The sequence below is a fragment of the Pinus tabuliformis genome, chromosome 1_2 (genome assembly GCF_031772625.1).
Source record: "Pinus tabuliformis cultivar Carrire ecotype Pingquan chromosome 1_2, CPIR1, whole genome shotgun sequence".
Taxonomy (NCBI): domain Eukaryota; kingdom Viridiplantae; phylum Streptophyta; class Pinopsida; order Pinales; family Pinaceae; genus Pinus; species Pinus tabuliformis.
The window spans coordinates 243521696-243545546 of record NC_142298.1 but is presented as its reverse complement, the minus strand read 5'-3'; the positions used below and the strand labels follow the sequence as shown (position 1 = coordinate 243545546).

Sequence of the window (23851 nt, the reverse complement as noted above, 5' to 3'; positions counted from 1 at the left end):
GCCAGAGGGGTGGTGCTCCGGGCAACATGCAGAGCAGTTCACTAGGGAGTCCACTGATGGACAGTTCACACGGTACCTCAGCTTCTACAGGTTCAGGTGCAGGCAGGAGGACAGCAGACAGACAGTCAGGAGTTCAGGTTACTGATGATGATGAGGAGGAGGAGTTTCATTCTCCGGTGGGAGAAGTGCGCTCAGGGAAGAGGAAGCCCAAGTGGCTTCAGGACACCTTGAGAGATGCCACATCTGTTGCTGAGCCGAAGAGGCCGGTCAGAGAGAGTAGACCACCTGAGAGTTTTTGTAGCTATATGGCGATGGTTACCAGTATCCTTGACTCTGAGCCTTCTAGCTATGAGGAGGCAGCTAGCCAGCAGGTCTGGAGAGAGGCCATGCAGGAGGAGTATTCTTCTATCATGAAGAATGATGTTTGGGAGGTGGTGTCGAGGCCTGAGGGCAAATCCGTGGTTACTTCCAGATGGCTTTACAAGGTAAAGCATGCTGCAGATGGCAGCATTGAGAAATTCAAAGCGAGGTTTGTGGCTAGAGGGTTCTCCCAGGTAGAGGGAGTTGATTATGAGGAGACCTTCGCTCCCATGGCTCGATATACTTCGATCCGCTCCATTATATCGATAGCAGCAGAGATGGGTTGGAAGATCCACCAGATGGATGTGAAGACCGCATTTCTCAATGGCTTCATACAGGAGGAGGTGTACATTGAGCAGCCACAGGGCTTTGAGGTGCATGGGAAGGAGTCCCATGTGTGCAGATTGAAGAAGGCCCTTTATGGCCTGAAGCAAGCTCCCAGAGCTTGGTACTCCAGGATAGATGCATACTTGCAGGGGATGGGTTTCACAAAGAGTGAGGCAGATCCGAACCTTTACTTTATTGTGATTGGTGAGGAGCCTCTCATTCTGGTGCTGTATGTGGATGACTTGATCATTACAGGTGCAGAGAGACTCATAGAGCACTGCAAGAGAGATCTTGCGGCGGAGTTTGAGATGAAGGACATCGGCTTGATGCATTACTTTTTGGGTTTGGAGGTGTGGCAGGAGGAGGGGCATTTCTTCCTGGGGCAGGGGAAGTATATTGTGGACATCCTTAGCAGATTCCACATGGAGGATTGTAGACCCATGTCGACACCGATGATCACCAACTGGAAGAAGCTTCATGCTTCGGATTCCGAGTTGGTGGATCCCACATTGTACAGGCAGCTGATTGGTTCCTTGATGTATTTGGTCAACACTAGACCAGATATCTGTTTTGCAGTCAACACGATGAGTCAGTTTATGTGTGAGCCTAGGAAGGTTCACTGGGTGGCTGCAAAACACATTTTGCGGTACTTGCAGGGGACAGTGGATTATGGTCTGGACTACAGGCAGGGAGATGGAGTGAGATTGGCAGGATACACTGATTCTGATTGGGCAGGTTGTGCTTCTGATAGGAAGAGCACTTCAGGGTGCTGTTTTGGGTTGGGTTCAGCAGTAGTGTCATGGTTCAGCCGGAAGCAGCAGTCAGTAGCACTGAGTTCAGCGGAAGCAGAGTATATGGCAGCCAGTCTAGCTAGTTGTGAGGCTATCTGGCTTCGCAAGATGTTGTTTGGCTTATTTGGTCAGCCGTTGAGACCTTCAGTGATTTACTGTGATAATCAGAGTTGCATTAAACTCACGGAGAATCCAGTATTTCATGACATGTCAAAGCATATCGGGATCAGATATCATTTCATCAGAGACTATGTTCAGAAGGGAGTTGTGAAGCTTGAGTATATTTCCACTGATGAGCAGGTTGCAGATATCCTTACCAAAGCCTTACCACGGGGCAAGCATGTCTACTTCAGAGACAAGATGGGTGTGGTGAGGAACACCTTCCTCGGTAAGAGGGAGTGTTGAAATTTGGTACCGGAGACAGGTGGTTCCCTTAGGCTTTGATCTTTGGCCTAGGGAAAAGTGTCCAAAAGAATTTAATTTTTCTCCTAAAGTGACTTTATAATTTTATAAAGTTAAATCTAATTTAAAAGTGACTTTAAGTGATAAAGTTACTAAGTCTAATTTTAATGTAACTTTTATAAAGTCAATGAAAAATTAGAAAGGAAAAGTGACTTTGGAAATAAATGACTAAGTGGGTCTTTATTAAAGTGGGGTGAATTAAAAAATAGAAAGTAAGATTTAAATGAGCATTTAATCTCAGTCATTAATCTAAATCTATTTCAGCCATTGGATTTAGAGATCACCCAAAAGTCACTTGGATCACTATTAAAGGAGGAAAAGGAGGAAAAGGTCATTGATTCTTTCATGAGCAGATTGGGAGAAGGAGAGCAAGAGAGATTTCTGAGCAGGGAGGAGAAGGAGACAGCAGCTTGCCACACATTCCAAGGCAGCAGTTGAGCAGATTTGTACAGCTGATTCAGCACATAGTGAAAGGCAAATTTTTGCACAAAAATCGAGGAGCAGTTTGCTGATTTTTCTGCACACAAAACGGAGGCCGTACAGCATTTATTGATGTCCTGTTTGCTGTAATTTCCAGATTGTTGTGAGGCACGGGAAAGGAGATAAGTTGTAAATTTGCTTGTTGATTTTTTGCTGAATAATTCTCACTGTAAAAAGGCAATTTTCAGAAATAAAGAAGAGCTCTCAAACTGGTTTTCCCCAAGAGTTGTAGGGGGTTTTTCCAGGGTCAAGTTGACCAAAAATATCAGTGTTTTAATGTGTTTTAATGGCTGTTTTTTAATTGCTGATTTTTATTTCTGCAATTTCCAGCATTCTGAAAAATTTCCAGAATTTGTGTTTTCAGCCATATTTATTTTTTTCAGTCTGTTAAATGTATGGTTATGGGAATGGGCATTTAACTACATGGGAAAATAAGGTGAAACTGAAAACTGGGGTGGGAAAACAGAAATTTTTACAAGAATGAGGAAGTAAGAGATCTCTACGATGACTAAGATAGTCTTCCTCACCTAAGTTCTTCTCAAGTTCCTAAGTCTTTGGTTGTAAGATATGGCTATCATGATTCAGTAAGAAAAAATATGGGATGCATCATGGCATCATAAAAACATGGAAAGCAAGAACTCGTGACATCAACATAGAAAAGCATGGCAATCAACTATGGAAAGATATGGCTCTTGGAAATCTCATTTGTAACATAGTTAGCACTTATGGAAGAGAAAGGTCATCTAGTACAAGGCTCATCATACATTTGCCAAAAGGAAACATCTGTTGAATGGGGATATTCTAGATCCTCAAGAGTCTCTGATGGAACCTTCATCGAAAGGTTCACCGATCAAGAGAGGAAGCAAGTGTTTCATCAAGAATTCCAAACTTGTGGAATTCATCGAATGATGCTATGATGGCATCAAAGGAGAAGCAAATCAAGGATTAAAGCTCTTTCAATCAAGGAAGTTGTTGCGGGAAGTCTGGATGACCCAAAGGAAAATGAGGTATGTATCCTTATATTCAATATTGAAGAGTCATGTCATATGGTTGCAGGTAACATGGATCAATGCTCTATCTTGAGAGCATGATCAAAAGAAAAAGGATCTCCTCCTCTGACAATATGCAATAAGGCATGGGTCACAGATTCACTAGATGAAATCAACATAATATGTCCTCATGTGTAATATGAGGTGGTTGACAATAATTGGAGAAACATTGATTGAAAGTTCCTGGGAATGAAATGTGTCAAAGAAAGGAAGGAAGAGATTGTGGAATATACAACCATAGTAAAGGCAATCAACATCCGAGAAACCAAGAGATTTGACTAGGATATCTCCAAGAAAGATATGTAGACTATGAAGAAGTCTGAAAAAAGAGAGAGACACTTGACAATATATATCTTTCGGGAGACATGACGATGCGTATCCAAGATGTTGATGCAAACTAGAAGATGTCATAATGAAAGACCATCACAAAGGTAATTTTGATTTAAGTGTTCACTTCCTATATTTTGAACAATATCTAGATGGCCCTATGTAGGGTTGCTGACGTAAGAGTTATGTATGTCTTCCGCCACTGTTGACCATGTAGCAGGAAGAAAGTCCTTTCAGGAAACATGGCATGGAAGTAGGCAGCAAGGCATAAAGGAAGTCCAAATATGGACAGATGGATCACTCTCTAATGATGACATGACTAACTTAAAGATGAAAGTGATGGATGGTCTATGCCCTATGAAGAAGTCCCAAACATGAAGACTCCTAGATAACGAAAAGAAGTTCATGACATCGTGAGGAGTCCTTCAAGCAGTTGGTTGTCCCATTATCTCCACCTGAGGAGCTATTATAGGTCCCTAATTAAGAGGGAGCCTAGAAACAAGTTCCTTACTTGGTAGAAACTTGGAAGCAAAATTCCTAAGCCAAGAGAGAGCTTAGGTACATTCCTTCTGTAGGAATGAGTACATTCCTTTATTGGAATAGATATGTCCTCTCTAATTAAGAGGGAGAGATAGACACATCATTCTTGTCTTCTCTTGGGAAGACAGAATGTAGGATTGGGTAAACATTTGGCATCTGATACTCTTTGAGGATTAGTTAGGGCATCCAAGATAAAGGTAGTCGTAGAGGACCGATATTCTTTGAGGACTGGGAATCCAAGTTAAGAATAGTCCTGGTGGAACATAACCTGAGAACCCGAGCTGGGTATGTTCCGAGAGAGAATGATGAGGGTGTCTATACATCATTGGTCTTGCCAAACATTGTGCTCAGATCTCGTGGAGAGATAGAGTTGTTAGTCAAGTCCTTGCTATGTGACAATGTTGTTGATATGATGCTATACAAATGGGTTAACAATCCGACTCTTCTTATGATAAATTCTTCAGATTGAAAATGACCAAGTACCATTACGAATACCTCCCTAGTTAAGAGGGGGTGTTGAAAAATGTAACTAGGTTCGGTCTTCATAATGACATGTGTAAATATGATTTTATGCAATTGATGTAAAGAAGAAAAAAAATTACCTTTGTAATGCTTGTATCAAGGGTTTCATGAGCAAAGAATTTTATTTTTAGTAATGGCTCCCATTGTGAGCCCTTAGGATTGGTCATAAAGTCAAAGAGAGTCAATGTCATGTATGAAGGACCCTCCTTGGGCATGTTACATTGTGTATGGGTCATTACAAAAGTATAAATAGCCCTCCAAGACAAGCACAAGCATCTCCCTTCAAGTCGGCTTCAAAAGGATTAATAACATATCTTCAAAGGACATGTCATGTCCTATTCCTGTCAAGTCGACTTACTATCATGCAAAACAACTATAAATAGGCCACTCAGCCTGATTTCAGAGCAAGGATTTCCGGTCAAGTTCTTAAGTTAGTAAGTAGTGCAAAGGTTAGTGAAAGGGAGTCTTATGATCAGCGAAAAGAAGGCAAGGAAGACCGAAGTCCCTAGCATTTTTTTGGGTTTGTTTTGAGGGCTGAAGTTATGCACACGTGCAAGGAATCTTTGCTGTCCAAACTGCAAAAAGAAGCCGGAGTATAACAGTCAGATTTGAGGACAAATCAAGAGAAAACAACGGTGTATATCTAGACGAGTTACCAAGGAAAAAAACTCCCACTAAAGCGAAGGGAATCAAGTCATAAAGGGAAGGTCTTGTGAATGAATTAGGGTCAACAATTGCATACCTAATTAAAGGAGGCTGAAAGTCTGAAGTAGAAGGAAATTGACGCTGAAGAGTAGCCGAGAGGAAGGAGCAGAAGGTTGACTATCATTGACTAAGGATCTTATCAAGGGAACTTGTGTCTTGGTCTTTGAATGGTAAATAGGTCAAGGGTCTTGGTCTTGGTATTCGTCAATTGAAATCTCTATAAGAAGAAGAATTTGTTTGGGTTTTCCTCTCAAGAAGGCGAGGTTTTGGCCTTGGTTGATAGCCTATATTCTATGCCTCTTGTCTCTTTATGGCTTATGCATTGGTAGTTGTTTGATGAAAAAAAACATTAATAATCAAAGTAAGGAAGTTCCTAATCTAAGAAAATAAAAAGCATTCATAAGCAGTTACTAATTAAAGAGAAATTACTTAATCTCTATGCCCTAGATTTCTCAATAGGAAATGCCAATGCCAATGTGTGCCAACAAAGTTACAAACACTAAACATTGAACACTCGTGTTGTCTCGTTGTGCTTCCCCGTTGCTATCGAAATCGACAAAATGCCAATCTGGGCCGACACAATGAAAAAGAGAAAGACCTGCATAAACCCAAATAAAAACCTAAAACCGAAGTCTAAAAACCATGCTGCAAAAAGTTTGAAACCAGCAGTGATCCACCACGTTGTCAGTTTTGCGGGATCCATTTCCAACCAGCAGTGATCCACCACATTGCCGTTTCTTGGACGGATCAAGGCAGATCCGGATCTGGATCCGGATCAGATCCGTGGATCCTGGACCATGGAGTGCCAGATACGGTAACTTGCATTTTATCCCCTAATATGGGAGCCTAATTAAAGACACTTTCTCTCATTGCTAAGATGCAGTGTATGTTATATGAAAGCCTTCCCTTTGTGCATTGTATTCATGTTGTAATGTAACACAATTTTTCTTAAATCATAAATTAAAAATAAAAAGGCAAAGGAAATGAAGGAAGAGGAAACTTCAGTCTTTTATCTTTGGAAATTTCTGCTTGAAAAATCATTCTTTATTTTCGATTCCAGGAATTGATACTGTTTTTTGAAAGAAACAAAAGTTGCTTGCTTGCGAATTACAGTGTGTGTGTGTGCGTAGCATGCTAGGTGTTCATTACCATCAGAAACCAGCACTCTAAATGATAAAAGGTATTCAAAAACCCAAGCATAATCACCAAAACTTTATGTTGATGAGCAGATGGCTAGTCATTATATTCACTGATTGATGTATACAGAAAACATACCTTTTTCAAAGAAAGTGGGAAAATGACATCTAGAAACAAAATTTTGTAAGCCCATATGATTCGCTGTTTTTCTGTCTGCTTATGCAACCATGATGGCCATTTGTATGTAATAAGCTCATATTCAAATCCATATTCCCTTGCCATGTGAGGTAAAACATCCTATGAAAAACAGTCCAATGTAAGGTCCTCACTTCTTAATCACACACATAACACCACTGATTCCACATTTCATACACAATACATTAACCATCAAACGTGAGTTATAACATCCTATGAAAAAAAGTCAGATGTAAGATCCTTGCTTATCAATGTCACTCACAAGGCCACTGCGTATGCATTTCATACAGACTAGATGAACTATCCAACATTTCACCCATTGATATAATGAAAATAAAGATAGTTTGAATGTTTCATATGCAGAGCATGAAATATCACTTCTGTTTGAAATCATGGTATTAACTCACCTTGAATTGTGGAGATAGATAATTCTTGATGAACCAAAACTTTACTGGTCGATTGGTGTTCTTAAGCACACTTAATATCATAATTTTAAGAAAGCGTTCATACCTGCACAAGATCAAAAAGGCATGCTAAATCTTCCATTATCACAATTTATTAGACACCATAACATTTCCTTCATCAACTTAAAAATTGCCATTCTTAGTCCTGCAAAATATAACATATACATTTTTAACCTCCTAAACTATCGAAACACCTCTTAAATTCTAATACCAAACTATATGGCATAAATGCATTTTTGGACTCAATGAAACAAAGAACCTGTCATTTTAACGACTGTGCTATTAACTATTCGATATAAAACAACCACTATAATTGTTGAATAAGGTTGCTTGAGAAAAAGGAAAATAATAAGGTTCCTGCACAACAATTGCATTTCAATGAATACAAAATTGATTCAGGATGGAACAAAGTGCGTTAAGATATGTCAAGGAACTAAAAGGAAATTGACTGCAGTTAAAAAAGTATGGCAGAATCAGTTCAAAAGGCAATGACACAATGAAAAGTTGATTATGCACTTACAAATGCCCGGAAGCAATTGAGAAAATATTGATTGTTTCCCCATGCCTTCCCATCAGCCCTTGAACCTTCAGTGAAAAATTCATCCATAAATGTTATTAAGCTTTAACTCACAAAATTGCATCAGCACAAAAGTCAAAACAGAAGTGCACACATGGAGCATGAAATTTTCAAGTATTAACTAGAAGAATAATGAGGCAAAAGTGACCCACATTTGTAACTTTGCCACTAATACAACTTATTTATAGAAAACAGAATATAGAGTAATGTTTTACAGGGATAAAAGCATTGTGAATACCAGTCAACCAATTCCTAACCAATCTACATTTCGTAAGTTTAAAACTTCAAAACTGTATATGTGATTGTTTACAGGAAGGATGTATTCATTCATATATACAATGTGGACCATAAAAGTAGCAACATTTAAACACAAAAATTGTGCACTAGTGAGACTCGACCTTTATAGCTCTTAAAAAGATCATTTAATGTCCATTGCATAGGCACTGCCATTAGCGTCAACCATTCTACCCTAGTCTTAAACACTCATACAGAATAACTATAATGGATGTGGAGAAAAGAAACAAAGCACAAGACTTTGATAGTGCATGAATGACCAGATAAAGAGTATAAGCTCAAATGAGGTTCACAAACGACATTTATGGTATTATACGAACTTAAAAGCTGAACTCATAAACAGATACAGTGTTCAAAATTCAAATGATCTGATAGAAAACATAACTTTTAATCATGCTATGTTACCAGACAGGTACCCCCATGCTTCATGATATGTAAGATACTGAATTTGCTGAGTATACAATAGAAATATAGCCTGGGTATGTAGTGCAATAGATACAGCGTGGATATGATTGGATCTGTCAATAATGTAAAGAAAATGAACAGAGTAAAAATGCAATAGATACAGCGTGGATATGATTGGATCTGTCAATAATGTAAAGAAAATGAACAGAGTAAAAAGCTCACCTTCAAAATAAGTGTCAACATGTCCTCAAGAACAACAAAAGCCAGCAAGTATTGAGCTATATTGTGGCTACTGTGAACGAAGTAATTTCTGACTATAATTTTCTGTGCTTCCAGATGGTCTTTAAGCATTTGCTGCAATTTTACTTCACTAAAGGTGCTACAAAAATTTTATCATCCATTTGAAGGTATTTTTCACACACTTTTGGAGTGTTCATTTAGCCTGTTGCAGTCAGTTGTTACAGGATGGGGACTCCACAAGAAGGTTGGTGGATGTTTTTGGAGGGATTGAGTTTTGTACTCTCTGTTACTATGTTTGTCCAGAAAATATGTTCTCTTCTCAATTCTAAAAAATTTGATCTTTCGATTGGCTGTTTTTCTCACTCAGGGTTGGTACTGTTTGCTGGAAATTTTGAGAGAGATTTTTTGCTGTTTTTCTAAGCTTCTAAAGGTTAAAGGGTTTTATTTGGTTATTTTACCAAAAAAAAAAGATTCTGGGAATTTATAAAAGGCTTTTTGCATGCTTATTTCCTTTTTTGGGCTTCTTTTCTGCTTGTTGTTAGCTTCTTTTGCTTTAATTTGGGCCATGTTTTTGCTTTTGTGTCAGCAGATTTCATAGTTTCCAGGCTGTTTCTTCTAGTTAGCAAAGCTTTTTCTGTTATTCATGATGGCAAAATCAACTTATGATGGGGATGCAAGTCAACAATGTTAAAACAAAACTAAAAATGCCCGAACATCCCCACTTTAGAATCGATGTTACCGATTACCCCTCCTCCAGCAGGGGTTCTCCAGAACATTCGACCACGCAACTGTAAGCCCAAAGAGTGTGTCAGTGACAGCCTTGTATAGCCATGTGGGTGTCTCTTTTGTGAAACTTGTCTCCTAGATCCCCAATGGTGGACAGTCCAGTCTTTTTAGCTTTGTCTTCATGGTTCTTGGTTTTATGGCACAACCAACATCCCCCTAGTGGGTGGTAACCTCTACCTTGATAGGTATTCTTAAACCCTGGGTTTCTATGTGGGCATCACGGAGATGGATCTACCTTGATAGGAATTCTTCTACCCTGGGTTTGTATGTGGGCATCATGGAGATGGATCTTTAGCCCTGTAAAGGTGATTGTGTATTGTATTTTTCCCTTCCATTGTCCCTTTGATCTTGGTACACGTGTCATCCCACCCACATGAGCCATTTTCTTGAGTATGCACATCTCTTTGGCCATGGCCATTCTTCTTCTCCAGAGTCTCACAATTCACAATGCATTTGTGCTCCCTGAAGTATGCGGAATTTTCTACAAAGTTGCAGAGTAGAAAATTAATTTTCTGATTGATCATTACTTCTAATGATCTTCAATTAAGTTATCTTCTGCCACATATATCATTAAGCAATTATACACAGAAAATTTCAACAGTAATGCAGCAAAAACAGTAGAAGCAAATAAGATCATAAAGAGGCAGACATGCAAAATAGAGACAACAAATTTTCGCTGGGAAACCCAATCTTGGGAGAAAACCCAGCAACACTTCTTCTAAGAGAAATTCTTCATTAACAAGGTTTACAATAAAAGACTAGAAATTTGTGCCAAGAAAAAGTCCAAACTTTTGCCATTTCATCCTTCTTTCTGCTCCGATGAGTGTCTTCTATATAAGAGAGATGATGAGTGAGTTAGACAAATGAAGTGTCACATCATGTGTATATACTATATATACAAGTCGAAAGGGTGCATTTACTCCAAGGGACACACAAGGCCAACTTGTCCCTCTTGAGCCTACATGAAACCCAAAAATATTAAAAATTTATTTTATTTCAATCTCCATAAATTTTCTAGGCCGACTTAGGAGGCCTCTTGGCATGCGAGAATACCTCCTGATGCTACACAAAAATCAATACTCCCTCTTAGAGAGGGAGGTATTCTCCCTAACTGCAACAAATTCTTCTTTAGTTGAAATTTCTCCTTCCTTGAGAAGAGTTTACGAGCTTGCCAAGTTGATGCGTGTCTATAGAAAACTGCCAATGGTGTGGGCAATGTAACTCCACATATATCCAGGGTTGGCCAAAGGCCTTTATGGCCCCTTAGGCAAATGTATCAATCTCTTTTGGTCATGACCTAGCCTAGGCATCCAATTTTTTGTACCTTTTTGGGAGAGAATTTGCCTTTGGACCATTCACATTTCCAGTCAAAGTCCTTTATGACCTATCCGAGTCCTTTTGGCTCTAAAGGTGAATTACCTCTATCTCCTTTGGTTGACATAGCCAAGTCTTTCTGGCATTTAAGGAGAAGATCTCTCCAATCGTATAATGTCCTTGGGACATTCACCATTGGTCGACCTAGTCTAGTCCTTTTGGCTTCATAAGTGAATGTATCCTATAATTGCCCCTGTAATTGTGTTAGGCCATTCACCTTTCTCGTTGTCATCGTCATGTTTGAAATCAACTTCATGTTGCAATCTCTCATTTCTCAAACAAATAACTTGAGCAAGATGTTCTCTTCTAGTCAATGGATTGGATCTCAATGAAGCAACAAGGATGATGGGACAGAACTCTGTAAGAAAGTTTTGAAACCAATTTTAAAAATTAAGGTCAAGAACATAAGAGAATGTGAAGTTTTCAAGACCTTGTCTAGGTAATGCAAAGAATCGATGCGGAAAAGTTGTCTATTCATTACATTTATGAGGCATGAATCAGAGAAGGAGCAGATAAGGGCAGCATACAATGGTACAAAAACAAAGTATCGATCTATTTCGAATATCATTGATAATAGATGGAACAACCAACTCTGTTAGCCTCTTCAAACAGAGAATGGACATTTCCATATTCATCCTCCTTAAAATCTGCCTCTATATCTGATATGAGTGCAAGAGTCCCCCCCTCGCCCCTCTCATTTTGCACTACTTCCGATTATGTGTAGCCTTTTTATCTTGTTATTTCTTGGTTTAAGTTTTGATTTAATTCTCTCATTCATTAGTTAGCTTCTTTTAGATTATGTTTTACCTTTCAGCATCTGGCTCATAGGAATTGCTATAACACTACTACAATTTGTTCCCATAAGTTTTCATTTTGAGCAGTGTTGCGAACATCGCAATAAAATCGCGATTTTTTCAAAAAATCATGATTTTTTTGTGATGACGATTTAATCACCCGATAAAATCAGCAATTTTTTTATTTGAAAAAATCAGGTATTTATCGCAATTTTTTTGGAAAAAATCACGATCTAACATGGATTTTTCGGCTTTTTTTTTCATTTTCCCAGAGGGCAGAGATGAGAGCTAAGGATGAGGAGAACTCATCGACAAGGGTAAGAGATGAGAAAAGTGAAGCCATTTAGCATCGCAAGCAAAAAAAATTCAAGTTTGGACCAAGTTGATTCAGCAGGGCATAGTTTTCATGTATGGGCACCAAATTTGGCCCTATTTTTTTTGTTTTTTCCTTGGGTTTCTATCACCCATATATTTTTCATGATATTTTGCTTAGATTTGAGCATTTTTTTGTCATTTTTGTTTCATTTAGTGGAGAGGGTTTTTTTTGTCAAAAATGCAAAATCTTGATGATTAGTTTTATCTGTTTAATTTCTTCTTATGCCCTAGTCTTTTTCCATGATTTTTTCTTGGGTTTGAATGTGTTTTTTCTAGACATTATTGTTGCACTGAGTTGAGGGTTTTTGTTTTTTGCCAAAAATTCAAAATGTTGTATGTAAATTTTATTTTCATTTGTTTAACTTACAATTCTTCTTGTGCCCTAGGTTAAAACTTCAATCTTATATTAAAACCAAAGAGTTCAACAAAGTTAGCAACATGCCAAGGAAATTGGACCCTCTATGGGAATCTCGTTAACCTGATGGACAATTTGATAGATCAATTTTGAGTTGCAAGTTATGTGGGCATCATATGACAAGGGGGGTATATAGATTGAAGTTCCACATTGCACAAATTCCTGGACATAAAGTAGGGCCTTTCGCAAATACAAATCCAGAAATCATCCACGAAGCCCTCAAATCATTAGAAGAAATAGAGTGAACCAAAGTGACCAAGGCAACTCTAAGGAGTCAAATGGCAAAGGGGTGGAGTGGTGGAATTGGGAAGTGACAGTGAGAGTGGTAATGGTTCTTCTTCAGCATCAACATCTACACCCAACCCCATAGCTGTCTCTCATCATTTTTTGTTCCTAGAACATGTTACGAACCATTTTGTGGGCGATATCCCTAGGAGAAAAAAAAATCTACATCAGTCGACAGCCAACAACCCCTTGTAGCCGCCAGCTAGCTCATTGTGCCATTTCTCCGCCACCTGAGCCAGCCATGTGATCCCTCGCCCATCTGCCATCATCGTACGTTTGAAGGTGGGCCTCCCGAACCTAAAGGTATGCCTTCTCATTTGGTGATTACGTATTGTAGTTTGATTACTATGGACGCTTTTAGGCATGAATTAATGGGGGGGATTCAGTGGGTTAGGTCTGTGCCCTTGTCCCCTAGACCCCTTTCGGATATTAACCTTTCATTCTAGTCCCATGGGATCTCTTTTACAGAACATTTGGCTCTAAGGATGGTTTTTCATGGGAAACCCTGATTTTGGTTACATGGTCCCACTCCCTTATCCGCTTATATTACCCGCTTTCCACTCATTATAACCTCATTCATCATTTCTCCCACCTGGGTCCACATTACTACATCGGGTCCACATAGGGATAGCTCGCCCCTTCCCCTTGCCCACGCCTTGGGTCATGGCTTGGAATGATGCCCGAAAGTTGATGCAGCTAAAAAGAAAGATAAAAACATATTTGGCCACATTCAACAGGAAAATGTACCACAAAATGCAAAAGATGGTCGGGACAAATGTTGATTTGTGGTAGCACCGTATGTGCTCTAGCCATGAAATTTGGTGGAGAGGTTGGGGCACATGAGATCTCCAATACCGAGAAAGGGTTTGGGCAGATTCTAAACAGTTCAGGAGATATTAAAATAATTAATATTTTTAATGGAGTCCCTAAGTCTAAACTTAGGGAAATTAAAATATTAATGTGTATTTATATGAAACTATGTTAGAATGGTCCAAAAGACATGGATCAAGCTAGATCTAATCTTAGCCGTCGATTAGGGACTTAATCTCGGCCGTTGATATGTCAACGAGAAAAGCATAAGAGGAGGCTTGAGGGTCACTTGGAGAGTACACCAGAGTGATTAGTCATTCTATTCTCTAGAAGAGGGTTTGCTAAGAGAGATAGAATCATTGATCGAAGTTGCAATTGAGTGGCATTGAGTACAGAGAGACAGAGAGGTAGATATAATGTCAGGAGAGCAGCGCAGGAGCCAAAGAGAGTGACGCAGTAGCAGCCAGGGTTCACACAAGGCCATGCAAAGGCAGCCGGGAGCTGCGCAGTGCTTCAGAGAGGCCAGTGTTGCTAACGCAAAGGGCCAGAAGGTTGACGCAGGGCTTCCTAAGGCCGATGCAAACCCATTCAGGGTGACACAAGGCCGATGCTAGGCAGAGAGAGGCTGACGCAGACCCATTCAGGGTGACGTTGGGATTTCTGGGGCATACTGGAGCTAAGGAGCTGCCGAAAGGTGTTTCCGGGGTTTCAGCCAGGATATTTGTCTCAAACTGAGAGGTATTATTGCCAAGGAAATTCTTTGTTGGGTAAGCCGGATTTGGCACCCAGATTGTACTCTGATATTGCTTAATAAGAAAACCCTCAGATAGTTGCATTGGTTTTCCCACATTGGGTTTTCCCGGGGACATTGGTCCAAAAATAACAGTGTCATTTGGTGTGATTGTTTATGTTTCCTTTTGTAATATGTTGAGCATGCACTAGTGTTTATTTTCAATATTTACATTGTAAATAACTTGTTATGTAAAAGAACAAGTAGGTAGGAATAAATCAAATAAAGTGCATGGAGTATTTCTAGCTAGTAGACTTAGAAACTTCACCATCAAACACATTTAGCATGTGGGCAAAAGACAATACATGAGCTTCACCACATCAACAGGGTCATCACCCTGGTTCCTACTAGTTCTATGAACCTCCTTCATCATAGAGGAACTCATGATTGTCTTAACCCTTGGTGGGCAATGAAACGCCCTACCTTAAAAAGGGGTATTCACTGCTATATCGTATACATCATGCTCTTACCCCTTGAGCTTCAAGGAGTTAAGCAAAGAAAATAATAAAAAGGCAAGAGGCATAAAAAGAAGGGTGGAAAAATCAAGGTCGGAGCACCTCATGTACCACGATTTCTCCCTCCTATACATTATAAACCCAAGTGTTGGCTTCCCTTTTATTACCTACCCTCTATGTCACAGGGTTCGGCGAACCTGAAGGTTCAGGTTCGAAATTCGGCGAACCTGAAAACAAACTTTGAAATTCGTTCAGGTTCACCGAACCTGAAATTCGAACCTCAAGTCGAACTTGAACGAACTCGAACCTAAACGAACCTCAATGAACCTGAACGAACCTCAACGAACTTGAAGGCGAATTTTAATGAATTTTTTAAGGTTCAATTTTTTTAATGATGCACTGAGAACTTCATTATGACAGCCATGATAGCTGTTTTATCCTACCTTCATCACTGTACTCTAGACCATCATGTTGACTGTGATCATGCGAGAGTGTATTCCATGACTATAGGATCATTGTGATCTTTCTTACACTAACACAATGAGATCATGTAAAGATAGTGAGGGATCCGAAGATCTTTCCATTACATATATATATATATATATATATATATATATATATATATATGATTGTTAAGAAATAGATCCACCGAGATGAGATACTATTCCTCACTATACTGAGGTCCTTACTGTGTCATTTATTTCGAGACTGTAATGGTTACTGTGGCTCTTTGTTATGCAGGGATTGTATCCTCTGAGAATGATCATTTCTGCAGCTTTGTTATTGTGCCACAGTTGTAGTATATATATATATGTGTGTGTGTGTGTGTGTCTGTGATTGAGACAATGTCTAACATCAATCTTATTAGGCCGAGAGAGAGGTTCTATCACTGCTGTTCTTTGTCTAGAGTCTAGACTTCTACAGGAGTATCACCGAGGCCTTGATGCCAAGACTGCTATGCGAGATCCATTGACACTGTGCCTTTGTCCTAGATCTTTGCTACTCCATTCAGTTGAGATCCTCACAGGTATGTCGAGATCACTAGCTGTGCAATTGTGATATGTCTAGGTAGATTTGTATGCTAAAATAGATATGCCGAGAATGTCTAATCCTTCAATCTTTGCAACGTCCATTATATAAGGTTATTCCTGCTCCATTAGACCGAGGTCATATATAGATAATATATAAATATATATATATTGAAAAATATGTATAGTCGAAAATATGTATAGTAGGCTACCCTTGTACCCAAGCATGTGACCCAGGGTTGCCCTTTCTGATCCCCTACTTCATCCACCTATCTGTCACATGCCACCACCTTTTGAAGGATGTAACTTGAATAAATTATCCGCATTATGGAAGGGCAAACCATTAATAAGTCCCCACCTGTGATCCACGATTGGTAAGCTCATTTAATCAATTCCTCTAATGACTTGTTCTAATGGAGGGCTGAGGGATTCATTGGATCTTATGCGGGATTGTAGATGAACTCCATCTTGGGTTCGGTCTCCCTATACGGGGTCTTAATCCTCCAGAGGACTACATTGGCACATGTAGGGTCTGTGTTGAGAGCCATGGGCCTCCATAGCAGTAGACAGCACTCCATGGATCCTTGAGGATGGTCAGAGATGCTCGAGATACTCTCATAGGACGAGCAAGATGCACCTGGTTCATTTTTGCCCAGTCGACCCCACAAATGTTTCATGCGCTTGGCAGCGAACCCAGGACTTATAAGATGATGTGCCATCCCCTACATCATCATCACGGCCCATGCAGATGATCTACAGCCATCTTCGACTCGTTTTGGAGACCCATGAGGTTATTGATATGCCCCCACAACCATCGGGAGCACCACAGGTTTATTGTCTGGAGAACAAGGGACCAACCCCTTGTCCATCACTTTTTGAGGGTTCTACTCTACATTATGGCACCCATGGACCTCATTAGGCCTCTTAGAGGGCCCTACAACATGCATAGATTATTATTTGACCTCTTGAGAGGCTTATTCTTTCATTTATGAGCTAGTTTGGTGGGCTTGTAACCAAAATTTAGATTATTATAACATTATTTTATTTTGGGGCTTATGTAGGCCAAGGAAGCTAATTCGAACTCCGCATTAGTGTATAAATACAAGTGAGATGAGTTCATTTGCTCGTCATGACTTTGGATTGGATATCTTCTCTCTCTTGAGAATTTAGCGCTTTTTCATGGTGGATGAATTGCAGCGTTATGGATTAATTTTGATGTGTGGATATTGTTCTATCTTGTCTTGGAGCTCCTCTCTTGTCAAATTGTGGATGGTTGGATATATTCTATTACATGTAAGTACATGCTTTTAATGTTATTCTTGTTTTATGTTGTCATATATATTGGATTGGGATTTTCGCTATTCTTAGGGCTAATCGTTGCATGCATTTACGGCTTAAGTTGTGGAATTTTGTCTACATTATGCTGAAATTTCTAAGTCTGACACATCAGAAATCCCTATTGCATTATCTGGTTTATTATCTCCTACTTGTTCTTTCCATTAGCAAGTTATTTATAAATATAAATACCGTAATAAACACAAATGCAGCCTTATCAAATACAGATCAGCAACTGAAATACTTGATAAAATCACACAAGTGACACTGTTATTTTTGGCCAATCGTCCCTGGAAAAACCCAATGCGGGAAAATCAGTACAGCAGATATGAGGGTTTTATTATTATGCAATTTCCTAAATACAACTAGGGTGCCAGAGATGGCTCACCCTTCAGAGAATTTCCTTGGCAGAAGTACCTCTCCTCGGAGACAGATATTCCGGCTAATCAGCAACCGGATGATTGATCCCATAGCAACTTCAACGGTTCCTTAGCTAAACAGTGAAAGTTGCTCCAAGCTTCTCTCTGGAACTGCATCACCCTCTTCTGCTCTTCCTCTGCCTCTTAGCTCCCAGTCTACCCCATGAAAGTTCCTCAGTGCTGCCTCTTCAGCCCAGCGTCATCTCTGCTAACCTCTGTTGCCTCTGCGTCTTCTGCGTTGGCCTCCTCAGCTTTTGCATTAGTCCTGGCTACCTCTATGTCAACCTTCCTAGGCGATGCGCAATCTCTCCGGTACTTTCTCTACCTCTCTAATATGTATTCTCGGCCTTCTGTCGAACTGCCCCTCACTGCAATAGATCACTAACTCGATTTCTCAACAAACCCTGCCCCAGAAAATTGAATTCTTTATGAATTTGATGTGTCTTCAACTGACCCTCAAGCCTCATCTTTTACTTTTCTTGTTGACAATTCAACGGTTGAGATTAAGTCCCTAATCAATGACTAAAATTAAATCTGGCTTGATCCTCGTTATTTAGAACTTTCTCGCCTGTATTATATTAATACACATTAATATTTTAATTTCATTAAAAATATTAATTATTTTAATATCTCTCCATCCAGATGGAATTTCCCCAAACAATCGCTAGGTCTTGGAGATCTTATATGCCCTAGCCTCTCCACCAAATTTCATGGCTAGAGCACATCTGATGCTACCAAAAATCAACATTTTAAAGCATCTCTCAATGTATGGAACACGTAATGTGAACGAAATCTCCTAGGAGTAATTCTATCAATGAATTGACCTTGATAAGCCATCTCCTTTTGCACATCGAAGTATACAAGCTACAAGATTGCTTCTCTTTGACCAAGAAGGCTAGCGAAGTGGTCTTAAGGCCTCCTTGACCAAGAACCAAAGGTCCTCACTCATATTGATCATAGACTCTATTGTCGCACAAAGTGTCTAGGCACCCCGACAATGCTTAGAGTAAGGGTTGTCACTCTAATCCTTACTCACTGCGTTCAAACTCTCTCCTAGACAAGTCAAGGGGGGGTAGTCCCTAGAGGTAAATGAATGGGGATAGTCTGTAAAACACATGCTCTAGGAAACTTAAAAATGGACAACTTGATGAATTTAGAACAAATCTTGGTCAACTAAGATAGATATATTAAAATAAGAAACAATGACAAGATAAAAATGATTATAGACCAGTGCCTTTATATTCAATTAACCATAGACTAAACAAGAACAAGTTATCACGAACAATTTATAAATGTGGCAAAGCGACGATCATGAACAAATAAATGTAAAATGCTCAGCATGCAAGATAATCTAGCAAACTTTATCTTTCTCCGACAATCAATATGATTTTTTAAAACACTTATCGTACTTGACAATAGAAAAATCACTACCACAAAATTTAAAATTTTACACCTAACACACAAGAAGACACCAAGGAAATTTGGATTAAAATTTAATTACCCCTTGCGTTAATTTTTAATGTATGAAGCTTATGAAGCAAACTTTAATGTGGCAAATGAATTTTTTAATGTGACAAAAAATCAAATCGAAAGATCTTAATCAAATTTAAATTTTTATTGGTCGTCGGCCATGTAAAAATTTAAAATTTTTCAAATGTGACAGCTTAAGTTCTGCCTTTAATTTATTTCATTCGCAATAAAAGTCACCAAATTTTTTTATTTTTAGATTTTTAAATGTTTTTTATTTTATTTTTCAATTTCTTAAATGAAATCAAAACAAAAAATAAATAAATAAAAACCCAAAAAAAAAATTAAAGTGAAAGCAACCAAAGAATGAAATACAAATCAAAGTTAAATTTTTTTTTTTTTTGAGATTTCCTTTTGGTTTAATCAAAACAAAAATATGAAATGAAAACAAAACAAATCGAAATAATTAAATAAAAATAAGAAAAAGAAAACCCAAAAAAAATCGAATTTGCAAATAAAATTAAAACCTAACTTCATTAAAATAACAAACAAAGACTTAGGACAATCGGGTCTTGTTCTTTTGGATGCAGGTCGAAGAGGGGAGGCGACGGCAAGGTTAAGGAGCTCGACGGGGTTGAAGAGGCATGCAGGCTACCGGCAACGTTAGCAGAAGAGAGGAAAGACGTAGGTTGATTGAGGTAGTAGGAAGGAGAAGCTAACGGCCAAGAGCGAGGATGCTGGGATACACAGGTCTACGAAGGGGAGCAACCGGAGGGGCTTGATGAGGAGGCAACGGAAAAGAAGAAAAAGAATGCAGGTCGATGAGGGTTTGCTACGGCAAATGGAGGAGGTCGAGAACTAAAGCAAGTGTGCTTGCAAGTTGACTTTGATAGTGGCATATTGAGAGGGCAATCGTGCGAAGAAAGATGATGAATCGATGGAAGGGATAGTAGCGAAGGAGAGGACGCTAGCAGCAACGCAAAAGTGGAGGAAAATGCAGCTTTCGATGATAGCAAATGGAAGAGTTGTTTTGGTAGTCGATTTGCATATCGGAGGAGAGGGAATGAAATACGGAGCAGAATGGGGATCAAGGTGACAGCCCCCAATCTGAGTCGTTGTTGCAGTGCCTGGACATTCTGTGCAACAACATTTTTTGGCGTCGATAGCGGGGATGTTTTATTCTCGGCGTTTCAACGACATTTCCTCATCATTCTTCTCATTTCTCATCTCTCATTCGAGTCGACAAAGCCAACACTTCTTGGAATTGCCACCAAGGACCAATTTATTGGACCTTGGCTTTACGGCATTTCATCTCATTTTTTTGGTGTCATTTCGTCTCTTCATTTCTCACCACTCTCGTCATCTCTCTCATCTAATCCTTTCGTCTTCACTTTTTGAACCTAGACATTCCGATTGGTTTCTTGTTTGGGTGGCGACTCCACTTATTCATTCATTTAATCCCAGACAAGGAGCCCTCCCTGAATATCCATCTACCTCCATTTACTAACTTTTCGGTTTCGCCTATGGAAACTTTGTGAGATATTCATGCTCAAGTGGCGACTCCACTTCTTCCATTTCTTACAAGAATTTCTGCTAGAAGCTCACTTCTTGTACATGTTTTGATTTTCTTGAGCAGGGATCTTTCTCTCTGATATCTGTTTGGCCCATCTTTTTCTCGTTAAGCAGGGCATCATGGATTTCGACTTGTTTGCTCCTTGTGATTTTACCAACATTCAGGGAGCTTCGCATGGTTATTCTTATTTTTTGGGTGAAATCATCGATGAGTTTCCTCCTTTTCAAGGTAACAATGCCTTTTACTGCTGAAACTCACCTTCAGAATGTCAGCGTTTGCATAAGCAAGTGTCGCCCATATTCTAAATATGAAGATGTGAAGATGAAGATTTTCGTTCTCAACTTATCTGGAGATGCTTTAGATTGGTTTATTAAGTTCCCTAATAACAGTTTTGATTCTCTACAATCAATCATTGATGCCTTTGAAGATAGATATGGAGATAAAGAAAAGGTCAAAGTGAAAGTTGAAGTAAAGGAAACTATAGAAGTTGGAAATAATTTCAAGGAGTTAATTCAAATGGTTAAAGACATACAGTTAAATTAGGCTCAAGTAATCAAGAATGCAGAAGTTTATCAGGCTCAACTTGTAAAAAGATATGGCACTTAATCAAGCAAGATTAACAACTAATCATGCCAGGGAAATTATTCTATGCAAAGCAAATTATTAGCCCTAGAGGAAAAGATGACGATCATGGAATTCAATCATTCAAATCAAGTGACTAACATGGAAGCAAGTTATCAAGAAGAAATAAGTTCGATTCATCATGAGATTCGATTATAATAATCAGTTAACTACCATGCAAACAAATCATAAGAATGAGATAAACTACATGCAAAATTGCTTCTTGGGCATGAAAGCAAAGAATGATAAAATTATAAAGGGCATGGAAGTTGGTCAAATATCTCTTCAGAATAGATTATTGGCCATAAAGGATAAAGGAGGTACCATGTGTCATAAATACAAAGGGAATAGATATCATCGAAAACAGATTAAAAATAATGGAAGTTAATAATTCTAATCAAACATCAATTATTCAAAATCTTTTAAAAGCTATGCAAGCTAATCATGTCACTTTGTAAGAAAGATTTGTGAAAACTGAACTTAACCAAGCAATGTTAATAGTAATACATGCTAGAGAAATAAGTTCATTACATAAGACGCTGGAAGAGAGGAAATCATAGGTCTCGTCTTGTTGTGAATATCCCGAGAAAGAGGCTAACTCCATTAACGAAGATTTAACTAAGAATGACATGATCAAAGAACAAATTAAAAAAAGATCAAGTTATAACTCATGACACCTGTCAAACTGATCCATCATTCTTGAGAGAGAAAATGCAGAATGAAGAAAGACATGTCATGCATATCTTACATACTTCATCTGAGAATTCCACATCATCAGTGATACAGCCTGCCACAAAGAAAAAACACAAGAGAAAGAGAATGAGAAAGCAGTTTGATGCATCTAATGGCCACGAGCAGCTTGATTTCCGAATAGGAAAAAGTTCTACCGTGTGCAGGATTGGACATCGCACATCCGAGCAACAACAAACAGATTTTCCTGAACACAGGCAAATGCTCAGTATGCACTATATTGAACGCATCTGATGCCATGTGGCACCTTTGTATTGTATTTCTAACCTTATACCCTGTTATTTCAGTATTTCATTTTGTAGTTAGATTTGTGTTTTTCATGTTATTAGCATAGTTAATAAATGAAGAGCTTATTATCTTTCCTGTGCGTAATGTTATATGATGATTTTTGGATGGACGCTACTTATATTATATTATGTGTTGCGTGGAAATAGATTCAGGATTCTCACATTCCTCTGGTGCAGCAACGTGTCCGCAAGTAGAGCCAGATGTTGAACACAACGTGTCAAAAACCCATAGCAGTACACCCCCTGTTTTCGCAAAAGGGATAGTGCTTGATCAATGTGTTCGTGTCGTCCAGCTATCATCATCAGCTTGACTATCATGTTATAATGTAAACCCATTCTGCATGTATATGATGCAAATAAGCTCAGCAGAATCGTGTCATGTGTGTAACAACCTAGGTAAACCTACCTTTCTAGTGGCAATCTCCATTCTGGGAGGTTTTCTTTCTCACCGATCCATTCTCGGATGGTCAGTAGAGTTTTCCCCTCCAGTCTTATCCCAAAGCTGGAATGGATTTTGTCGTTTGGATCTTAGGTGAGTCCTAGTGTTCTAGATCAATTCTATGTAAAAGTGATTTGGGAATAATCTTAGCTATTTGGTTAGGTTATTTTATTACAAATTGCTTGGTCTGTTGGATTATATTTGTGTCGCAGAAATGTGTGGTCTGTGAGGTCTATTACAAATGGGTTTTCCCCTTATAATGTAAAAAATATGAAAACCATGATTTAAAATTCCTTGAGGGTTGAAAAAATAATTTATCCCCTCATAGGTTAATTAATTAAATTTTCTGGCCAAAAATTAATTAAAATCCTAAGCCATAAATTTATTTAATTCTAGGTCGTGAGTAAATTTAAAATCTCCAAAGGCAAAATCCGTTGGTCCTAAAAAATTAAATTTTAAAAGGTTCTGGGACTATGGTGAATTAATTATTTTCCTAAATTTTAAACATTTGACCCCTATGGATTAAGTCAAAGCCAAATTTTTTGAGAAATTAACTTTAAAAAATTATTTTGAGTTAATTAAAATGCATTTAATTAGAAAATTCGAATTTCCCCAAATATTTAAATATTTCGACAGATGAGAATAAAAGAAACGTTAATCTTCATCAACGATCGAGATTTCTTTGACGAATGATCACTTGAACTAGCCGTTGGAGGATTTATCTTTAAATAGGAAACCATTTGTCAATTGATCCATCAGATTTTTTGATCGTGCGCTTAACAAAAAGCTCTGGTGTAATCTTTCTGGATAATAAAGAAAAACTTTGGGGTTAAATTATATTGGTGTTGCTCTTCATGGGAACATTGTAAGATGTGTTGTTTTCATACATAAATTTTTCTAAAGCCATTGATGATAGCTTCTGAAGCGTGATTTGAGTACAGGTATCTTGCTCAATCATTGAGGTTTGAATAAT

General features: G+C 38.6%; 1 protein-coding gene across 1 annotated transcript in view; it reads right to left on the bottom strand.

Moving 5' to 3' along the window:
* Positions 1-23851, bottom strand: part of EBS1 (EMS-MUTAGENIZED BRI1 SUPPRESSOR 1) — a 446396-nt gene that overhangs the window by 119506 nt on the left and 303039 nt on the right. Inside the window, exons 30-32 of the mRNA XM_089394973.1 lie at positions 7880-7944; positions 7303-7405; positions 6839-6997 (exon numbers count right to left, since the gene is read on the bottom strand). Coding sequence (XP_089251099.1) covers positions 6839-6997; positions 7303-7405; positions 7880-7944 — 327 coding nt within the window. The remainder of the gene's footprint in view (positions 1-6838; positions 6998-7302; positions 7406-7879; positions 7945-23851) is intronic.